This window comes from Podarcis vaucheri (genome assembly GCF_965113315.1).
Source record: "Podarcis vaucheri genome assembly, chromosome: 4".
NCBI lineage: Eukaryota > Metazoa > Chordata > Lepidosauria > Squamata > Lacertidae > Podarcis > Podarcis vaucheri.
In genome coordinates this window covers 67459476-67478074 of record NC_138762.1, presented here as the reverse complement: position 1 = coordinate 67478074, position 18599 = coordinate 67459476, and the positions used below count along the sequence as shown (strand labels likewise).

Sequence of the window (18599 nt, the reverse complement as noted above, 5' to 3'; positions counted from 1 at the left end):
ACATGACTACAGTGTAGACATTTTTATGTAATGATGCACCAGACACTTGGTAGTATTAAAATATTCCAGAGCTCAAATAAAAATGTGACCTTGCTTTGCACGTAGGGGTGTGAAAGCAAAACAGATTTTCCAGTCTGAAGTGTGTTGAATTTCCGACCCCATCCCTGATGTCTAATGAATGAATAAGCATGGGGAGGGGGAAACAATTTTGGAATTAATCTTATACAAAATAACCACCACCATCAATTAAAACAGTAATGAATGAAATAACTTTTAAGAGAAAACATTATGATTATTGTCCCTTTTCATCCAAGTTATTTGAACTATTGATGGGCAGAATAATATTCTGAGATTAAAGCTAAAATCAGCAAATGTAATGATATTCCCAAGCACTGCCCAGTTTGTAAATTAATCAGATGATTAAAGTATATTTCCACACGTTGTATGGGCTAGTGCCACTGTTGCATATTCTTTTTTGAAACTGAGACAACTACAACTTTTTCCAGAGTGGCATAAACATTTCTCATTTACTGGGCTGAAGATACCCGTTCTTCAGATATGATCCTATTAAGCATTCACGTTTGCAACTGACGTCTCTTCTGCTTCTCAGACAAGCTGAAAATATGACTCACAGGTAATCCAAGCCCTCTTTGGTTTACATGGCATTGGCAAAGTTGGCACATGAAATACAGAAGGGAGTAAAAGCACACAGGACCCTCATCTGCAACCTCACAAACCATGGTTTATGATAGACAACTGCCTAAACATGGACTCTGCATCACAAGAGATCTCAAGTGTCACCACTTCCTCAGCCTGTTCTTTTATCAGGCATATCTTATACAAGCACAAAAACTGTTTTAGCCACCAAGACTACATTGATTTCTGTAAACAGAGCAGACATACTGCTTCCCAAAGTACAAACTACATATAGCTGAGCTAAATTGCGACCACACTGTCCAAATGTTTTTCAGCACTACTGCTGAACAATCTGACTCAGTCCTGAAACTACATTTCCTGTGTGACAACATACTTGGCTCCACTTTGCAGATACATTTTCATACAGTTTTCTGAGACATGCCACATGTGCAGCTAGTCTATACAACTATTTCATAACAGGTCGGCATTCTCTCTGTAGCAAAGAACTTGCTACATATCTGAGCAGAAGCACACAGATATTGTGGCACCTCTTTACTTGTAGAAGCAGCAGCCTAAAGAGGAACTCACTGAATAAAATATAGACAATGTCCTAAATAAAGAAATAAATGTGTTTTGCCCTGGGGAAGCTGAACCCTGCTTTGTGAAGATGATGTGTGGTTGTAGTTACTTTGTAGATAAATGTTGGCCCTTCGGGATAGGGCAGGTCTAAAATAAAGAAAGCAACAAATTCTTTTCTTTTCTTTTTCCTTTTTTGAAATGCATTGCAAAATGCATTCCGGCAGCATTCCAACCAAAGGCAAAGATAAAACCAACAAGCCCCAAGGAAATGCATATTTTGCCTCAATGGAGAAAGCCAAGAATAGAATGGATCAAAAGGGAAGTATCTGCCTTTCCTTTTCCCACATCCCCCAAATCCCAAAAGAACTGCATATGTAAATTGTGCATCAAAAAAACAGAATCAAAACATAAAAAACCAAGCTGAGCTTCCAACCAGATTCTAAAACTTTTATCTAATGGCATTACTGAAACAGACTAAATAATATTTAAGTGCATTTAAGCTAAGGGAAATAAAGTATTTATTGTCAGTCCCAAGTTATTATCAATACATTGTTGCATTGCCATTCAATCAATCTTTAGACAATGACAAAGCTGATTTTTTTTATTCCATTAGGGCTGAAATTCAGCAAAATTTAAATGCTTCTTTCTATACCATGTAAACAATATTGACCACTTATCTGCTTTACATTCACTCTCTTCCGTTTCCTATTTATACACAATGACATCATATCAAAGAAAGAAAAATGTTTATATATAAATATTATATATAGATATAGATATAGATATAGATATAGATATAGATATAGATATAGATATACACTCCTGTGGAAAGAATAATGCAAACCATAAGAGGATTTAAGGGCAATAATCAATCAGAAACATTTTCTCTTCCTAGTCATAGTGTGACATTCAGAACTTTCATCAGCATCCAGCCCACTTAATATAACTCACCAACAGTGGAACACTCAGAAAGAAGTTCCACTGTGTTCAATAGAGTTTACTCCCAAGCAATTGCATTTGAAGACTGTGGAGCTATTAGTTTTTATTGCTGTGTAGGTGTAAATAAAAGTGAGGACAACACCTGCAGTGCATTACCCTGAAAGAATTTGTTAGATTTGTTTTATACTTTCAGGTATATTACATTTAAGTGTCTTCTCAGTCTGTCTTCCAGCCCACCAGGCTTCACTATACCCTTTTTAAGAGCAGCTTCTTGGATCGAGATCTCACATTGTAATTTCCAAATTCCAAAATGCCAAACATTACTGTGTGATAGGAATTTGGAGGATTTAGATATATGTTAAATGTTCATAAGTGTACCAACCAAGCAGGTACATAGATCAGCACAGGAAGACCGACCTGAAACCATTTTTGATTCCTAAACTGACCAAATGTTTTCTATGCAAGATCAAAGGAAAATGGAAAAGCCTCCCCATTGTCTTTTCCTTCACAAATCCTGTCTTAAGGGCACATTTAAGATATGAAAAGGGTGTGAGCCTGTGACCTGGCTCAGGAACTAAGTATTTATCATTACAAAAGACAGGCCAGGCTCCCCAGGGTATCCAATCATTAAACAGGTAACCTGTCAGATGAGATAAACAATGCACTCAGATTTCTGCTGTAGACCTCATTTTCTGTGATGTATCTGGGGGGTAGTCTTAGGTTACACCCCTTCTGTGATGTATGTATGATGTATGGAGGGGTGGTCTTGAGCTCCAGGGCAGGGAACTTAAAATGTCTATATAAGGGCAGGCACACCTTTGTTCTGGGTTCCTCCTCCCTCCTGCGTGTAGTGAGTAAGGACCCTGCTGCAACAACACATCAATAAAGATCAAGCTTACTAGCTGCTTTGCTTCTCAATATTCTCTGGTTGGCCTCTGTTATTTTCTCCTACCAATAGGGAATCTATGTAAGGACTCTATATGGGCTCTTGGATACCCCATGGGGGGGCAGATTTTTGTTTACAACAACCGATAGCTGAACACACTTTAGAGACCTTTCAAATTAGTCATAAAGGGAAGAGATGGGGACTTCCGGCGAGGCAACATGGCGGCTGCAACAGCAGAGAAGAGCTCCTGAAGCCAGCCAGAGTAAAAGGCTCTGTCTGGCCACCCCAGGTCTGCTGCCGCCAGCACCGCCAGCGGAGAGAAATTGGGGGTGCCCAGGCATCTATCCAAGGAGCCAAAACACCCCCCCACGACTTAGATTGAGCCGGAAAGGCACCCGACCACCCCCCCCCCAACAGCAGAGAGGAGCTCCAGAACCGGGAGGACAGTGGAGCCAACGCGGAGAGGGAGAAAGAAAGGGGGAGAGAGGAAGAAAAAGAAAGAAAAAGGAGCCCCAAACTTGCCGCTGCCGCCCCCATCTCTGCCAGGGAGAAGGCAGAGGAGAGGTACGTGAGCACGGGAAGGCAGAAAAGGCTCCAAAAAAACAACACGTGGCCGAGCCCCACCGGGAAACACAGAGAAGCCGCATAACAAAGGAGAAACTACCTCTTTTTTTTTCCTTCCCTTTTTTTTAAACCCCTTTCCTTTTTTTAACCCCTTCCTCCCCTCCCTCCCTCCTTAATATATATATATACCTTTTTTATCCCTCCCCCCATATACCTACTTTTATCTCTTTTCCTTTTAAAAGAGGGTCCACTGCTGCTGCAGCCACCCTTCATTTGAATCTTTACCACTGATATTACTGTACTATCTCTCCCCTATTTTTCAACTCTTTCTGTCTCTCCCTCTCCCTTCTCTTTTACTCCAATCTCCCCTCTTCCCCCGCCTCCCCCCTTCTTCTTTCTCTCTTCTTCTTCCCTTTCTTCTCCCTCCACCCTTTACATATAGCCTATTTGTCTGTTTCTGAGCGCACTCCCAACCCCAACTTCCACCTTAACTGGACCCCAATACCCCTTTGGGGCATATACAACCCCCTCCTAACACATATTTCCCCTGGCCCCACCCCTCCAATCTCTTGCATCTCTACCTGCTAACCCCCCTCCCTTTATGTGAACTGTCTGTCCATTAGTCTACCCATCTCTGCTTGCCTGCCCCCCCCCCCGCCTCGGCGGCACCGCTGGGGCATCTGCAGAAGCCCTAAAGAAGTTCTTAAAACACAGACTAGAAGTGACACAAATGACCACCTAATCAAAACGCTCTGTAGAAGCCACCAACCAACAAAGCCTGATCAGCTCAGCAACCCAACAATACCCAGGAATCACCACTGCCACAACTCCTAACCACCACACGCCCTACCCCAAGAGGACGCCAAGCCAACCTCAAACCAAAATCAGGGAGACCAAGACGACACCAACCAGGGAGATGGCAAACAATGCTAAGACGGTAACTCCCCTTCAAGACGATGACCACCCAATAACGAAACGAGATCTGAGGGAAATGGAAGCAAGACTAGAAGAAACACTGAAAGCCACAATGGCTCCCATGCAGGTACTAATCAACAATCTAACCTCCAAAGTGGAAGCTCTAGAGAACAAGAACCAAATGCAAGAAAGAATAATAGAGCAATACCGGGAAGAGAATGCACGTGTGAACAAGAAACTGGACGAACTGGTAAACCAAATGGAAGCAGAACACAGAGAGATGAAAATTAAGCAAGCCGACCTTGAAGACCGCAATAGACGTTGTAACATCCGCTTCCGCAACTTTCCTGAAAAAACAGAGGAGAAAAGCCCAGCAGACCTAATTATACGCTGGCTGAAAAACACAGTCCCAAGCCTGAAACTTGAGGCAGATGACTTGGAGAGGGCTCACAGAGCCCTAAAACCTATGCCAAAACCCAGCGCCCCCCCAAGAGACATCATTGTATGCTTCACACGCTACAAAAAGAAGGAAGAGGTGTGGCACCACCTCAAAAACTCAACCAACCTTCGATATGGAGAAACCCCTATTCTGGCCTTACAGGACCTATCTCAGGATACCCTAAACCGGAGGAAAAGCCTGCGCCCATGCACCCAGCGTCTCCAACAAGCAGGGATCAAATACCGATGGGGCTTCCCCTTCCGCCTCATTGTAACAACCAATACAACGCAACACATGGCTACCAACATACCTGAGGCCCTGCAACTACTAAAGAACCTTGAACTCGACCTCCCACCGGAATGGCAACCGACAAACCCACCAAGTGACAGCCCCAACCACGAGGAAACAACAGCAAACAACTGGACAACGGTACAGAAGACAAAGAAACAACAGAAGCGGCACAACAACGAAAACCAATACAGGCAAGCATCATGCTCAGAACCGTCCCGCCGGCCATACGACACAAGAAACCAGACCAAGATTAACCAAACCAATTCATCGCAGATGGACAACCCTACAACAACAACAACCCCAGCTGAATGAAGCAACCAGGAAAAACCACAAACTGAAGGACTGGTGATTCCCCCCCCTTTCCCCCCTCTCCCCCCCAAAAAAAACCCATAGATTTAGTTAACACCATCAACATCCCCCCCCCAGCCCCGCACCCCCATAGGAATCCCCACCCCAACACCAGTCCAGACGACCTCAACCACATTCCCCATCACCCACACCTTCAACACCCCCATACTCCATACTAGGGAAAAACAACTCCTCCAACCTTAATAACACAACCCACAATCAGGCTAAAATCTGATACCCAACCAGCACTATGGTGGCACCAGAGCGTACCAACATCCACATCCCCACCCCAACACACCAACAATGTTGCTCATAACATTGGCAACATTGCTCATGAACCTTATACCTGACAGCGACGTTACAAAGTCACTTCACACTGTCTCACTGATCACCCCCTATCGCAAACAACAGGGGGGATGGCCTGTCCTTGAACACGGCCTTCCACACCAGCTGAGACCTAGGACCAACTGGCTAAATGCCAGATGGCCTAAAATACCCCAAACAAACACCTATATGACTACATATAGGAAACTCCCTACAACCTACCCCCTACTCTTTAACCCAAATCTTACTCTAATCCCATTAGCCCCCCACCCACCACACCCTAGGTCAGCGCAACCCCACTGGTCCTTTAAACAACACGAAGAGAGAGACACAAGACAACCCGAACGGGTTGGCAGGGAATCGCCCCACATAATAGATAAGCAAGATGGCTAACCTAAAAGCAATTACATTAAACGTGAGGGGGCTGGGAAACCCCATCAAAAGGAAACGCATCACCTCATACATAAACACCATGAAACCACACATCACCTTCCTACAAGAAATACACAACCCACCCAAAGGCAGCAAACTCCTGAGCGACCCCCGCTTCAGTCAACAGTGGGTCGCACGAGGCTCAGGGAAAGCTCGTGGGGTAGCCATAATACTCAGTAGAGACCTGAACTTCACTGCCACAACAGTCCTCAAGGACAAAAAAGGCAGATTCATTTTCGCTAAAGGGACACTAGATGGCAAAATCAAACTGACAATCGGCTCCATATACGCCCCAAACACGAAACAATTGGAATTCTTCCAGAAGACACTAAACAAATTCCTCTCCTTCTCTGAAGGGGAAGCAATCCTAGGAGGGGACCTCAATCTGAATATGAAAGGTATATCTCTGAAAGATATCCACCCCACAACCCCATGGGCAACCTTCCTCCGAAGGAAACCCCCAACAACCAGGAACTCTTACAAGTTACTAAAAATGCTAAAAAACAGGGGTCTCTACGACATTTGGGGTGAGCAAAACCCAGGAGACATCAGCCATACATTCCAATCGGGACGCCATGATACAGTATCCAGACTGGACAGCATTCTACTCACACAGGGTCTAATCCCCTCAGTGGAATCAACAAACATAGGTAACATTAAAATCACAGACCACGCCCCAGTAGAAGTCATTGTTAAAATAGGAGAAGGAACACAAACCACCCCATCATGGTCCTTCAGCCCCATCCTAACTACAAACAAACAAATTAGAGAGAGTCTCACAAAAACCCTCCAAAACTACTTCAAAGAAAACGATGTAAACAATATAACAACCCCCCTCCTATGGGACGCAATGAAAGCGGTCACCAGAGGAGCTTGCATAAAAGAGAAAACATTCCTTAAAAAACAAACCTCCTCAAAAATTAGCAAAACAGAACAAGACATCATAGCCCTCTCATCACGCTACAAACAAACAGGATCTAAAAAACTCCTCAAACTTATAGAACAAAAAAGGAGAGAACTAGACTCCCTAGAAATTAACAAAACAATGATCAACATTCTATACTCTAAACAACGTTTCTACGAATATGGAGGGAAAAACTCCAGATTACTAGCAAATAGATGTAGGAAAAAAGCACTCAAAACAAGAATACACTGCATCACCAAAAAAAACGGCAACATAACATTCTCCCCCGAAGAAATAACCTCAGAATTTGCAGAATTCTACTCCAACCTATACACCTCCCATAACCCACCAGAGAAGGAAATCAGAACATTTCTAGCAGGACTAAACATGCCTACCCTAACTGATGAGGAACAGGAATTCATGGACAGCCCTATCACCCCAGAGGAAATAGATGCGGTCCTCAAAAACCTGAAACCACACAAAGCCCCAGGCCCAGACGGCTTCACAGCAGAATTCTATAAGAAATTCAAAGAACCCTTGATGCCCTACATGACCCGCCTATTCAACGACATCATAAAAGGGGGCCCCATCCCCAAAACCTGGACCCACTCCAGAATAGTCTGCATCCCAAAACCACTAAAAGACAGCCTCAAAGTAGAATCATACCGCCCAATCTCATTAATAAACCAAGACTACAAGATCTTCACATCAATCTTGGCCAACCGCCTAAAAATCTTCCTACACAAGTTAATAGCCCCAGACCAGACTGGCTTTGTCCCTGGCCGCAATATAACAGACCCCATCAGGAAACTACTGAACCTGATCGAACACAGCAAGGCAACCAAACTCCCATTGACAATTATGTCCCTAGACATCCTCAAAGCCTTTGATTGCTTGGAGTGGAAATACATACTAGCAGTACTAACTAACATGAAATTTGGCCCCAACTTCCTACAAACCCTCAAACAAATATACTCCCAAGCCTCAGCACGATGCAGAACTAACAATATGGATTCTAATACTATAGCTATCCAAAGAGGCACAAAACAAGGATGCCCACTGTCTCCCTTCTTATTTATCCTGGCTCTGGAACCCCTAGCAATCCGCATCCGAGCAGCCACAGACATCAAGGGAGTGGAAATAAAAGGCAGAACCTATAAATTAGGGCTCTTTGCAGATGACCTAATGGTCACAACACCAGACCCCATAAGCACAGCACCCTCCCTAACCAGAGAACTCAACACATTTGCAATGGTGTCGGGCCTACAGGTAAATTTTACAAAGTCAGAAGCTATGTGCTTCAACACCCCTCCGCACACCCAAAAAGAACTCACGAAGGTCACCAAAATAAAACTTTGCCACACCAAGTTCAGATACCTAGGGGTACAAATAACCAGAAACCTCAATAAATTGTACCTCCACAACTACAAGCCCCTGTGGCGACAAATTCACAAAGACCTAAAGAGATGGAACAACATGAACTTCACTCTCTCAGACAAAATAGCCCTGATCAAAATGATCACACTCCCAAAACTAACCTACCTATTCCAAACCCTCCCAATCTGGATCCCTTCAACCCAACTTCGCAGTTGGCAGAGAAAACTACACTCTTTCATCTTCTCACATAAAAAACCAAGAATAAACCCCAAATATCTGCACCTCCCCACCTCAGAAGGAGGATGGGGAATCCCCAACATAGAAACATACTACAATGCCAACCAAATACGCCATATAATCCCATATATACTAGAAGATGAGACAAAACAATGGGTACACCTAGAGAGGGACACAATTGAAAACACCTGCACCACAGCATACCCACTCCTCCCAAACAAACTAAAGAAAATTCCCACAACACTTAACAGGTACACACAGACCATGCTCAAAGCATGGAAAACACAAATAGGCAAACTATCCCCAACCCCATCCCCACTAATCCCCCTGGCGTACCACCCATTATTCCACCATGCAGCACAAAACCTCAAGATAAAAACCTGGCGAACCAAAGGCTTATATCGCCTAATAGACTTTTATAAAAATAACAAACCCTTGTCAACACAAGAAATACAAGACAAACTAGAAGACACCCAAATGCCCTGGTTAACAAAACACCAACTACATGCCCTCTTAAACAACCCAACAGTAAAATCAGCAGCAACTAGGCCCCTGACAACCTTCGAAAACCTCCTCCTAACAACAAAGGGAAACGGTAAAGGGACGGTATCCGCAATATACAAAATACTACTCCAAAATCCCGCAAATCCCCTAGACGCAATCAAAAAACAATGGGAGAATGACATAGGCTATGAGATTAACCCCACTCAGTGGACCAGAATGTGGTCTAAACCCCCCTTTAAATCCATATCAACGAAAAGAAAAGAACTCACACTGAAACTCACCTACAGGTGGTACCTAACACCAAGGAAACTAGCGCTAATACACCCAGGAACCTCACCAAAATGCTGGAGAGGGTGCACCTCCACAGGCACGTACCTCCACATGTGGTGGGAGTGTCCCAAAATCCAAGTATTCTGGACAACAACCATACAAGAAATATGTAAAATAACCAAGCAAGTAATAGACATCACCCCAGAATTGGCCCTACTTAACATCTTCCAAGACAACAATGCCCATTTACACCACAAAGAACTCATAACCCACCTACTTTCAGCAGCCAGAAACACCATAACCAGACACTGGAGAGACCTGTCAGGAGTAAGCATGGACCAATGGTACCAAATAGTATGGGAAACAGCCCTACTAGAAAAATTAACTAACAAACTGAAACTGACACGGGGACAAACAGAAGAAGACGCCTTCACCCCGGTATGGCTCCCCTTTATCACATACACAGCCCAACAGGACAGTGACAATAATCCACCAACAGCATACAAATCAATATGGCTAACCTGATCCAAAACACCCACCCACCTCACCCACACACAAAAACAAAGATCACCACAGCCAATTGCAAGCAAACAATCACACCCTAGGCCAACCCCAACCTCTCTCACCACCAAAGGAACACAAGTGAACAACACAAGCAACGCTGACACCAAACTCTACATACATTAAACATAATAGAAACACCGCCACCCGACCCCACCCCTATCCATCCTCCCTCCCTCCATCCCCTCTCTTTTTTCTTTTTTCTTTTCTTCTCACCCTAATGCCTCAACAAATGAAATGGATTTGTAAAAATGTTACATGGGAAAAAAAAATACGAGGCACTACACTCCTGTAAAACAAGAAAATCCTGAATAAAAAAAAAAAATAAAAATAAAGGGAAGAGATGCAACTTATTTCACCTACAGCAGAAACCAATATTTTACCCTGCCTTAGTCACAATAGCTAACTGATGTTTAACCTCTGGCAATTTACTTTTTATGCTACCCACCCAACTGAACTGTGGAGAAATCTGGATGCTTGCACTTTCTTTCCAATTACAGACAACCTCAGAGAAGAGCCATTACTGATATTAACTTGCAAAAGGACAAGGCACCAACTCCCAAGGTGTGCATTTGTTGAGAAAAAGAGTGAATACTATGCTTTACAATAACAGGTTTGCTATACTGGTATCAAACAGGATGAAATGGCAAGTGTCAGCCAACCCACTGTTAAGAAGCTCTATATTTGTGTGCGGTAATAACTATGCAATTAGAAAGGACCACCTACAATTAAAGTCTTTAATTCTATGTGCATTTCATGAATCCCTCTGGTAATTTTGGTGTGTGTATCACTGTACACAACAGAAAAGCTTTATGGGAAAAGAGGTCTCTCTTGCTTTCTTGACCAAAAGAGATGCAGCTGCTCAGCTCCACTCATTTAGCCCGCTGGCAAGGAAACATAACTAAATACCTTTCAGTTTTGCTAACTTATGCAGTGGGTTTAAATGGAAGTTCAATGGTTTATTTAGACATCTGCCACTACTGCCAAGAAACTGACAATATTATTGGTACGAATGCCATGATTCACAGCACACTAACCACCTGCAGCCACATCTGCAAAAATGTTGCCAGTATTGTGCATCAACCAGTGGAAGCAGCTGAGATCCTGCAGCACATTCATTCGGTAGCTCAGAAGGTGCATCTGGTGAGGCTGTCACCCTACTCTGCAGGCTGTTTGAAGGTGAGAGAACATTCAGAGAGAAATAAGGTCACTGATGGAGCATACATTTTACCAGCTATCCACGATCGTATCAGATACATATGCAAACGCAAATTAAAATCAACAAGTACTGGTTTGTCACCTCAGTTTCCTGCTTTATATTTCTCCGCATATACTATCAGCGAAATCTTCCCATCTCTGCAGCTGCATAGTCAAATACAGTTGTTAGAGGGGGAAAAACACTTGAATGAGGAGTGCAACTTCTTCTATCTATCATCTATCTATCTTTGTAACAAAAACAAACTACCGCAACATGTATTAGCACTTATTGAAAAGACTATTATCCTCAAATATTACAAAACTTTTATTTGCTTATTCAGCACAAGCTTATTAAAGGGCAACTACATGATAAGCTTAATTCTCTCCCCATGTACATTTCAAAAGCTTACTTCTTCCTCTTTTGTCTACTGGAAATTGTCTCAAGGATATTTTAGAAATGTAGGCCTGACCACTCAATTCTGAGCCTTCTTCCTTACCACATTTTCACTTTTTGGCTTGTCAATATTCAAATTAAAGACTTAAGAATAAAATGCAGAAGCTACTATTTCCTTAGTGTTAGTTATCTACAGAGCACAGCATCCAAAAGAGACCATTTTCAATAGCATAATTCAGTATCTTCCTGTAAAATCATTGCTATGCAGCTGAATTATGGCTAACTTAGTAGTGTCCCCCGCCCCCCCAAGTTAATCCCCCAGCACCACTATACCATCTTAACAACAAACAAGTAAATCCTAAAAGAGAAAGTTGGAAAATTAAATAGCCTACATCTGTTTTCAGTCACTAAGAGTTAGATTAGAATCTAGTATCATGTGCATACATGTATCTGTGCTGTTTCCATTACTCTTCCTTTTTAAATCTGCCAGCACACAACAAAGCTCAATCTTCAGTTTGGTAAATGAAAAGGTTTCTAGCTATGTGGAATTCTTATATATTTATTTGCTAAAAGATTACTGCCACCTTAAAATAAAAAAAAAATCTCTAGGCCAGTTTAAATAAAACAACAACAATGCAATTTTCAATAAAGTTTCCCCACACAACATAAAACAAAATGCAACATTTTCACAAGCCACAGAGATCCAGGACAATCAAGGCAGCAGGGAACACACATCACACAACAAAGTGATCACCACATCATGAAGCCATAGCTCTCAACTTTCAGATTTGAAAATAAGGGATCAGCAGCCTCGAAAATAAGGGATCAGCAGCCTCGAAAATAAGGGATCAGCAGCCTCACCTGTCCCGGGGACAGTCTATGGGATATCTAACAATCCGGGATAGCAGCGGGAAACGGCGCTGGAATAAAGGAATTTCCCGCAAAAAAAGGGAAGGTTGACAGCTATGCATGAAGCAGCCAGGATGGCCATGGGCCAAGAAAACATATAGTAGGCTGCACAGCGGCAAGCATCTTCTTCATATCCCAGGCATCAACAAAGGAAATGGGTCCCACAAAGGGCAGCATAGTGCATCATATACTTCAACACTGTATCAGTGGAAGCACTCAAGTCCGCAGGGAGGCAGGCAATGTTGTCCTCAAAGTGCCTTGCAAAATCATCATGGAGACCATGCTGATCTCTTGCTTCTATAAAGTTCTTGAAGTATTTACCATTTGCTGCAGCCCTCCAGAAAGCCATGCCCCTCCCCAGTCTTTAAGGCAGCCCTCACCAACCCAATGCCTTTTGTTGTGTTTTGCACTAGAATACTCATCAGGTCCAGCCAGCACTGTGCTCATGGAAGTTATAGTCAAAAGTATCCAGAACATTAGTGGGATGCTTTTCTAGTGGGATTCTCACAGAACACATTCCAGAATTTCAGATATACTTTCAATCCTCCATATAAAGCACTTTGGAGCAGTATTTGGAAAATAAAAGGTACCATGACTTTGGTGCTAGCATACACAGGAAACATTTAATATGCTACCAGTTACTCCAAAGCTGTTCAGGTTCACATATTGCAAACATGATTGCAAACAACTCACAAACTAACTGCTGCATGTTACTTTTTTTTTAAAAAAAAATATTTACTGAATTTATAAACAGCAGTTCCACTTAAGTGTTCCAAAAATTGTTTATCTACACAGCACTCTCCATTTCCGATGAAGCTATTCTTTGATCAGGTACACACATTTGTTCGTTACTTGATGAGTGCACCTATCAAGCAGTGGCTTGCATTTCTGCATGAGCCACCAAAGTACTTTCACATGACCTCAATAAAATGCAATTCAATGGACTTTGTCTACACTTTCAGCTGTCAGTCCTCAGGTTATGCACATGTCTCCAAATACTAAGTTACTCCTTTCCTAGAATTTCAAACTGCATTGCTAACAAATACTAACCCACATTTAAAGATTCAAGTTAAAATAGCCAGCCTCTCTGCCTCCTATCCTGTTTCTTATTGTAGTTATCAGTGGAGAAAATGAGTAGAAGAACACAGCAAGTACAAATGGCTTCAGACAGGCTAGATGCCTATGCCATTTCTAAGGCAACAAAAGTACTTGCACTTATTAATGAACTGGGCCAATTTGCTTGGTCTTCTCAGATTTACTGCAAACCTTCCAAGCCCATTTAGATGCCATTTCTCCTTTCAACACTGATCTAACACTATTTGTTTGCAAGTCATCTTGCAATATAAGAAGCACAATGTTAAAATCAGTGAAAACAGTCATGTTGCAGCATCGTTCTGTATTTATTCGGTTTACAGAATCTCTGTATTGCTTTTCAATGAATACTTAGAGAGCAGTGCACAACATGGTAATTAAAACAGGATTAAAATTAAAGCACAATCTATGTAAATTAATTCCCTGAAAACAAGCTGAAAAGCGGGGTAAGGTGATGTTTCACAAATAAGCAAAACAAGAGGGAGCTAAACAGGCAGCTGGTGAAAAGGCATTTGAAAGCCCTGATGTAGATTCTAGGGCCCTGCTTCTTGAAGAAACAAATCTGGCCTCGGAATAAGTTGGAACTAAGAACCGGGTGGCGCTGTGGGTTAAACCACAGAGCATAGGACTTGCTGATCAGAAGGTTGGCAGTTCGAATCCCCGTGACAGGGTGAGCTCCCGTTGCTCAGTCCCTGCTCCCGCCAACCTAGCAGTTCAAAAGCACGTCAAAGTGCAAGTAGATAAATAGGTACCGCTCTGGCGGGAAGGTAAATGGTGTTTCCGTGCACTGCTCTGGTTCGCCAGAAGCGGCTTAGTCATGCTGGCCACATAACCCAGAAGCTGTATGCCGGCTCCCTCGGCCAATAAAGCGAGATGTGCACCGCAACCCTAGAGTCGGCCCTTTACAGAGGGGTCCCTTTACCTTTAAGAACCAGGTCTCTCTGAATGATTTTACACCTTACAGAGGTATCCGGAGCCTAGGACTGAACTGGGTCCAGAAAACACAGTGGTTACCAATGTAATTTTTCAATACCAGTATACCATGACCATTCTGACTTAAATTCCAAGGTAAGTCACAGTGGTATATTTTACCAACTGCAGCTTCCAAACCATCTTCACAGACAAACCCAGAAAAAGTGCACTGCAACACTCCAACATAAAAGTTGTCATGAAAGAGAGTGGTCAGGTTTCTAGCTCTCAGGCACGGCTGCACCTGGCACACCACTGAAACTGGATCATAGCTGTCACCTGAAAATTCAGGAATAAAGCTGGGTATGACAAGTACCTCCAAGCTGTAAACAAGTTATTTTAGGAACAGCATAACCCCATCCCAAGCAGGCCTTTCCCCTTTCAATTATTCAACAGCTGCCCTTACTTTCACTTTGGTTGGACTGAACATATTTCACCATGGGTAAAGGCCAAATTAGTTGTTATGCACAGATGCATATAACCTCCTCACCCTTAAGGGGCGGAAATCGAAACAGCCTGGGGAGGCTGCTACTGGGTGCTTAGTCCCTTTCCTACAGACATTTTTTTCTGCTCAAAATCCAACAGAAACTCACTCAAGGGGCTTATTGTTTCTTCAAAAATAGCTGGAGGTGTGCAATTCTGGGGTGAGAATGGGGAAGAGCCAGTGGAAATGGATGGTAGGAATGTTGCTCCCATCTGCCTTTAACATCTACTATGACCTTTTGAATTGTCTTTTATGACAACTGGTCTTGTATAAACGTCAAAAGTATTTTGGAGATACACACATACACATCACCAAGATAGCAAACTTGCATTGAAAGAAGAGCATACAAGCCAGCAACAGAAGAACAGTAACAGTTTTCACTTTGTACTCACTCTTACAAAGTTGTCAGGGAACAAACCTCTTCTGCCTTTAAGCTGTCCTTCCCACCAACCTCCATCCTCTTTCCTGATATTGGTGATTATGTCACCGACAGTGATTGTCAGCTCATCATCATGCTGAGCCTTGTAGTCAAACTCCACTATCGCCTCCACTGGAAAGGGAAAAACATAGCCATATGTTACAGAATTTAAACAAAAACGCCCAAAAACACAATTTAAGAAAGCTCAGCAAATATATTTTTGTAGCTCTGCAGATTTAATGAACCACAATTTTAAAATGTGCAGCAATTTCACCAGCAGCATTTAATGAGCGAACAGCTTGAAAAATAAATTTAGGAACCAACACTAAATGTTATGATCAACTATATATATCAGAGAGAGAGAGAGAGATCTCATTAAAAAAAATCCTGGGTGTAATCAGCTATCATTAATAGCATGCATACAATTTATACATGCATACAATTTAATCTAAGTAAAGCTTATCAAGTTATAGAAAAGTGCTAAAGTATACTTAGAACATTAGAGATCTAAACAAAACAGGACCCAAATCATAGAATAGAATCATAGAATCATAGAGTTGGAATAGACCGCAAGGGCCATCGAGTCCAACCCCCTGCCAAGCAGGAAACACCATCAGAGCACTCCTGACATATGGTTGTCAAGCCTCTGCTTAAAGACCTCCAAAGTAGGAGACTCCACCACACTCCTTGGCAGCAAATTCCACTGTCGAACAGCTCTTACTGTCAGGAAGTTCTTCCTAATGTTTAGGTGGAATCTTCTTTCTTGTAGTTTGGATCCATTGCTCTGTGTCCGCTTCTCTGGAGCAACAGAAAACAACCTTTCTCCCTCCTCTATATGACATCCTTTTATATATTTGAGCATGGCTATCATATCATCCCTTAACCTCCTCTTCTCCAGGCTAAACATGCCCAGCTCCCTTAGCCGTTCCTCATAAGGCATCGTTTCCAGGCCTTTGACCATTTTGGTTGCCCTCCTCTGGACACGTTCCAGTTTGTCAGTGTCCTTCTTCAACTGTGGTGCCCAGTTCAAGAGTCAGTTACCAGAGTATCTCCGAAATATTTCATATATGTTAACCACTGATCTACAGTGGATAACATTACAGTGGTACCTCTGGTTACGTACTTAATTCGTTCCGGAGGTCCGTCCTTAACCTGAAACTGTTCTTAACCTGAAGCACCACTTTAGCTAATGGGGCCTCCCGCTGTTGCCATGCTGCCGCCGCGTGATTTCTGTTCTCATCCTGAAGCAAAGTTCTTAACCCGAGGTGCTATTTCTGGGTTAGTGGAGTCTGTAACCTGAAGCGTATGTAACCTGAAGCGTATGTAATCCGAAGTACCACTAAAGCAGGCAGGTAAAAAATATACCAGATCATATGCTCACTAATTTTAAAAAATAAATTTAAAAACATTTTATGCCCTCACAGTGGCTGATAAATACTATAGCCACAATAAAGCAAGATTGGTATAGTCCCTCAATCACGGATCTCAACAGTTTCCCTTATTTTAGCTCAAACCAGGCATGGCCAAACTTGGCCCTCCAGCTATTTTGGGACTATAATTCCCATCATCCCTGACCACGGGTCCTGTTAGCTAGGGATGATGGAAGTTGTAGTCCCAAAACAGCTAGAGGGCCAAGTTTGGCCATGCCTGGCTTAGACCATACTGTAATTACATTTTGCCTTGCATGGAACTGGTTTTCCTGTCACTCGTTTCTTTCTTTATATACTTCTGTTAATATATTTTTTCTAACACAAAATGGAAAGACCAAACCTTTGGCAATCCCAGTAGTGGCGTATTCTATGTTTTTCAACATCAGACCATGGGTAGTCAATTGAATATTTGAGAGGTAATGAAAACACTTCCATGTTCCAGAATGAGATTTGGAGTATTGTTTGTATGCTGTTTGGAGTGGCGTTTTCCCCACAGGTGCAATTCTTAGTTGTTGTCACCATTGATACAAACATCTTGGCAAATAACCATCCCAGTAGTACTATCCTGTTGAAGCAGTCAGGCTGTCAGAATCCCAAACAGCTGCATTTAGAAATCCCAGACTCTTTCAGAGTAGAAACATCCCCAGGACACATTCCTTCAGCATATTTACAACTTAAGAGGTTGAAAGGAGCAAGTAAAGAAATACCAGCAAGCATCAGCTTTCAATGCATATCATTTCTGCCTGTGCCGTAAGTGAGTGCTGGGGTTGTCAGGGAAACAAGCAGCTGAGACAGTCAGGGTAATGTTGACCAATGCAGTTATTAAGAGGATAAAATATTAGATGGCCACGCCTATATATTGCAGCAATCTATTTTCCCCAAATATGAGAAGGGGACCACTGCTTCTTGAAAGCATTTCATAGGGTGCTAAATAGCAATGAGACTACTGTCAACGTTCTGGTACTGGTGTACAAAGCCCTATACAGCTTGGGACCAGAATCATAGCTGCCAACTTACAGATTTGAAAATAACGGATCAGCAGCCTCAAAAATAAGGGATCAGCAGCCAAAATAAGGGATTTTAGTCAACCAGCTGAAATACAAAGTTAAAAGGGACCAGATAATTTTGGAGAGCAGCGCCGGTTTTTAGCCCTTCGTTTCCAGAGGTTGCTGCTCAAGACACCAGCTAATGAAACACTGCAATTAAATCACTACAAGCAGCAACCACTTTTCGCGCAAAACGAAGTCCAAGCTACGAAGGTGCTGCTGCAGTTCTGTATCTTTTCTCTCATGCTCCATCTGCAGCTCTCAGTTCCATCAGGCGGGGCGGGAGGAAGAGGGGGGGGGAATAGCGCCCGAAGTAAACTCGCAGATCAGACCATCTATGCTAGTCTACCACTACAAATCTATGGGAGAAGCGTTTGCGGTCCTTCCTCTGCTTTCCCCCTCTATGGTTAGCCCTTGGAACACCTGCCCGCGCCTCCGCCACCTCCTCCTCTCT

General features: G+C 42.8%; 1 protein-coding gene across 4 annotated transcripts in view; it reads right to left on the bottom strand.

Moving 5' to 3' along the window:
• Window positions 1-18599, bottom strand: part of SH3KBP1 (SH3 domain containing kinase binding protein 1) — a 153461-nt gene that overhangs the window by 112302 nt on the left and 22560 nt on the right. For 3 of the 4 annotated variants that reach the window (XM_082220594.1, XM_082220593.1, XM_082220595.1), the window contains exon 2: window positions 15644-15801. In XM_082220594.1, the coding sequence (XP_082076720.1) occupies window positions 15644-15801 (158 nt within the window). The remainder of the gene's footprint in view (window positions 1-15643; window positions 15802-18599) is intronic. The other variant, XM_082220596.1, reaches the window with a different exon arrangement.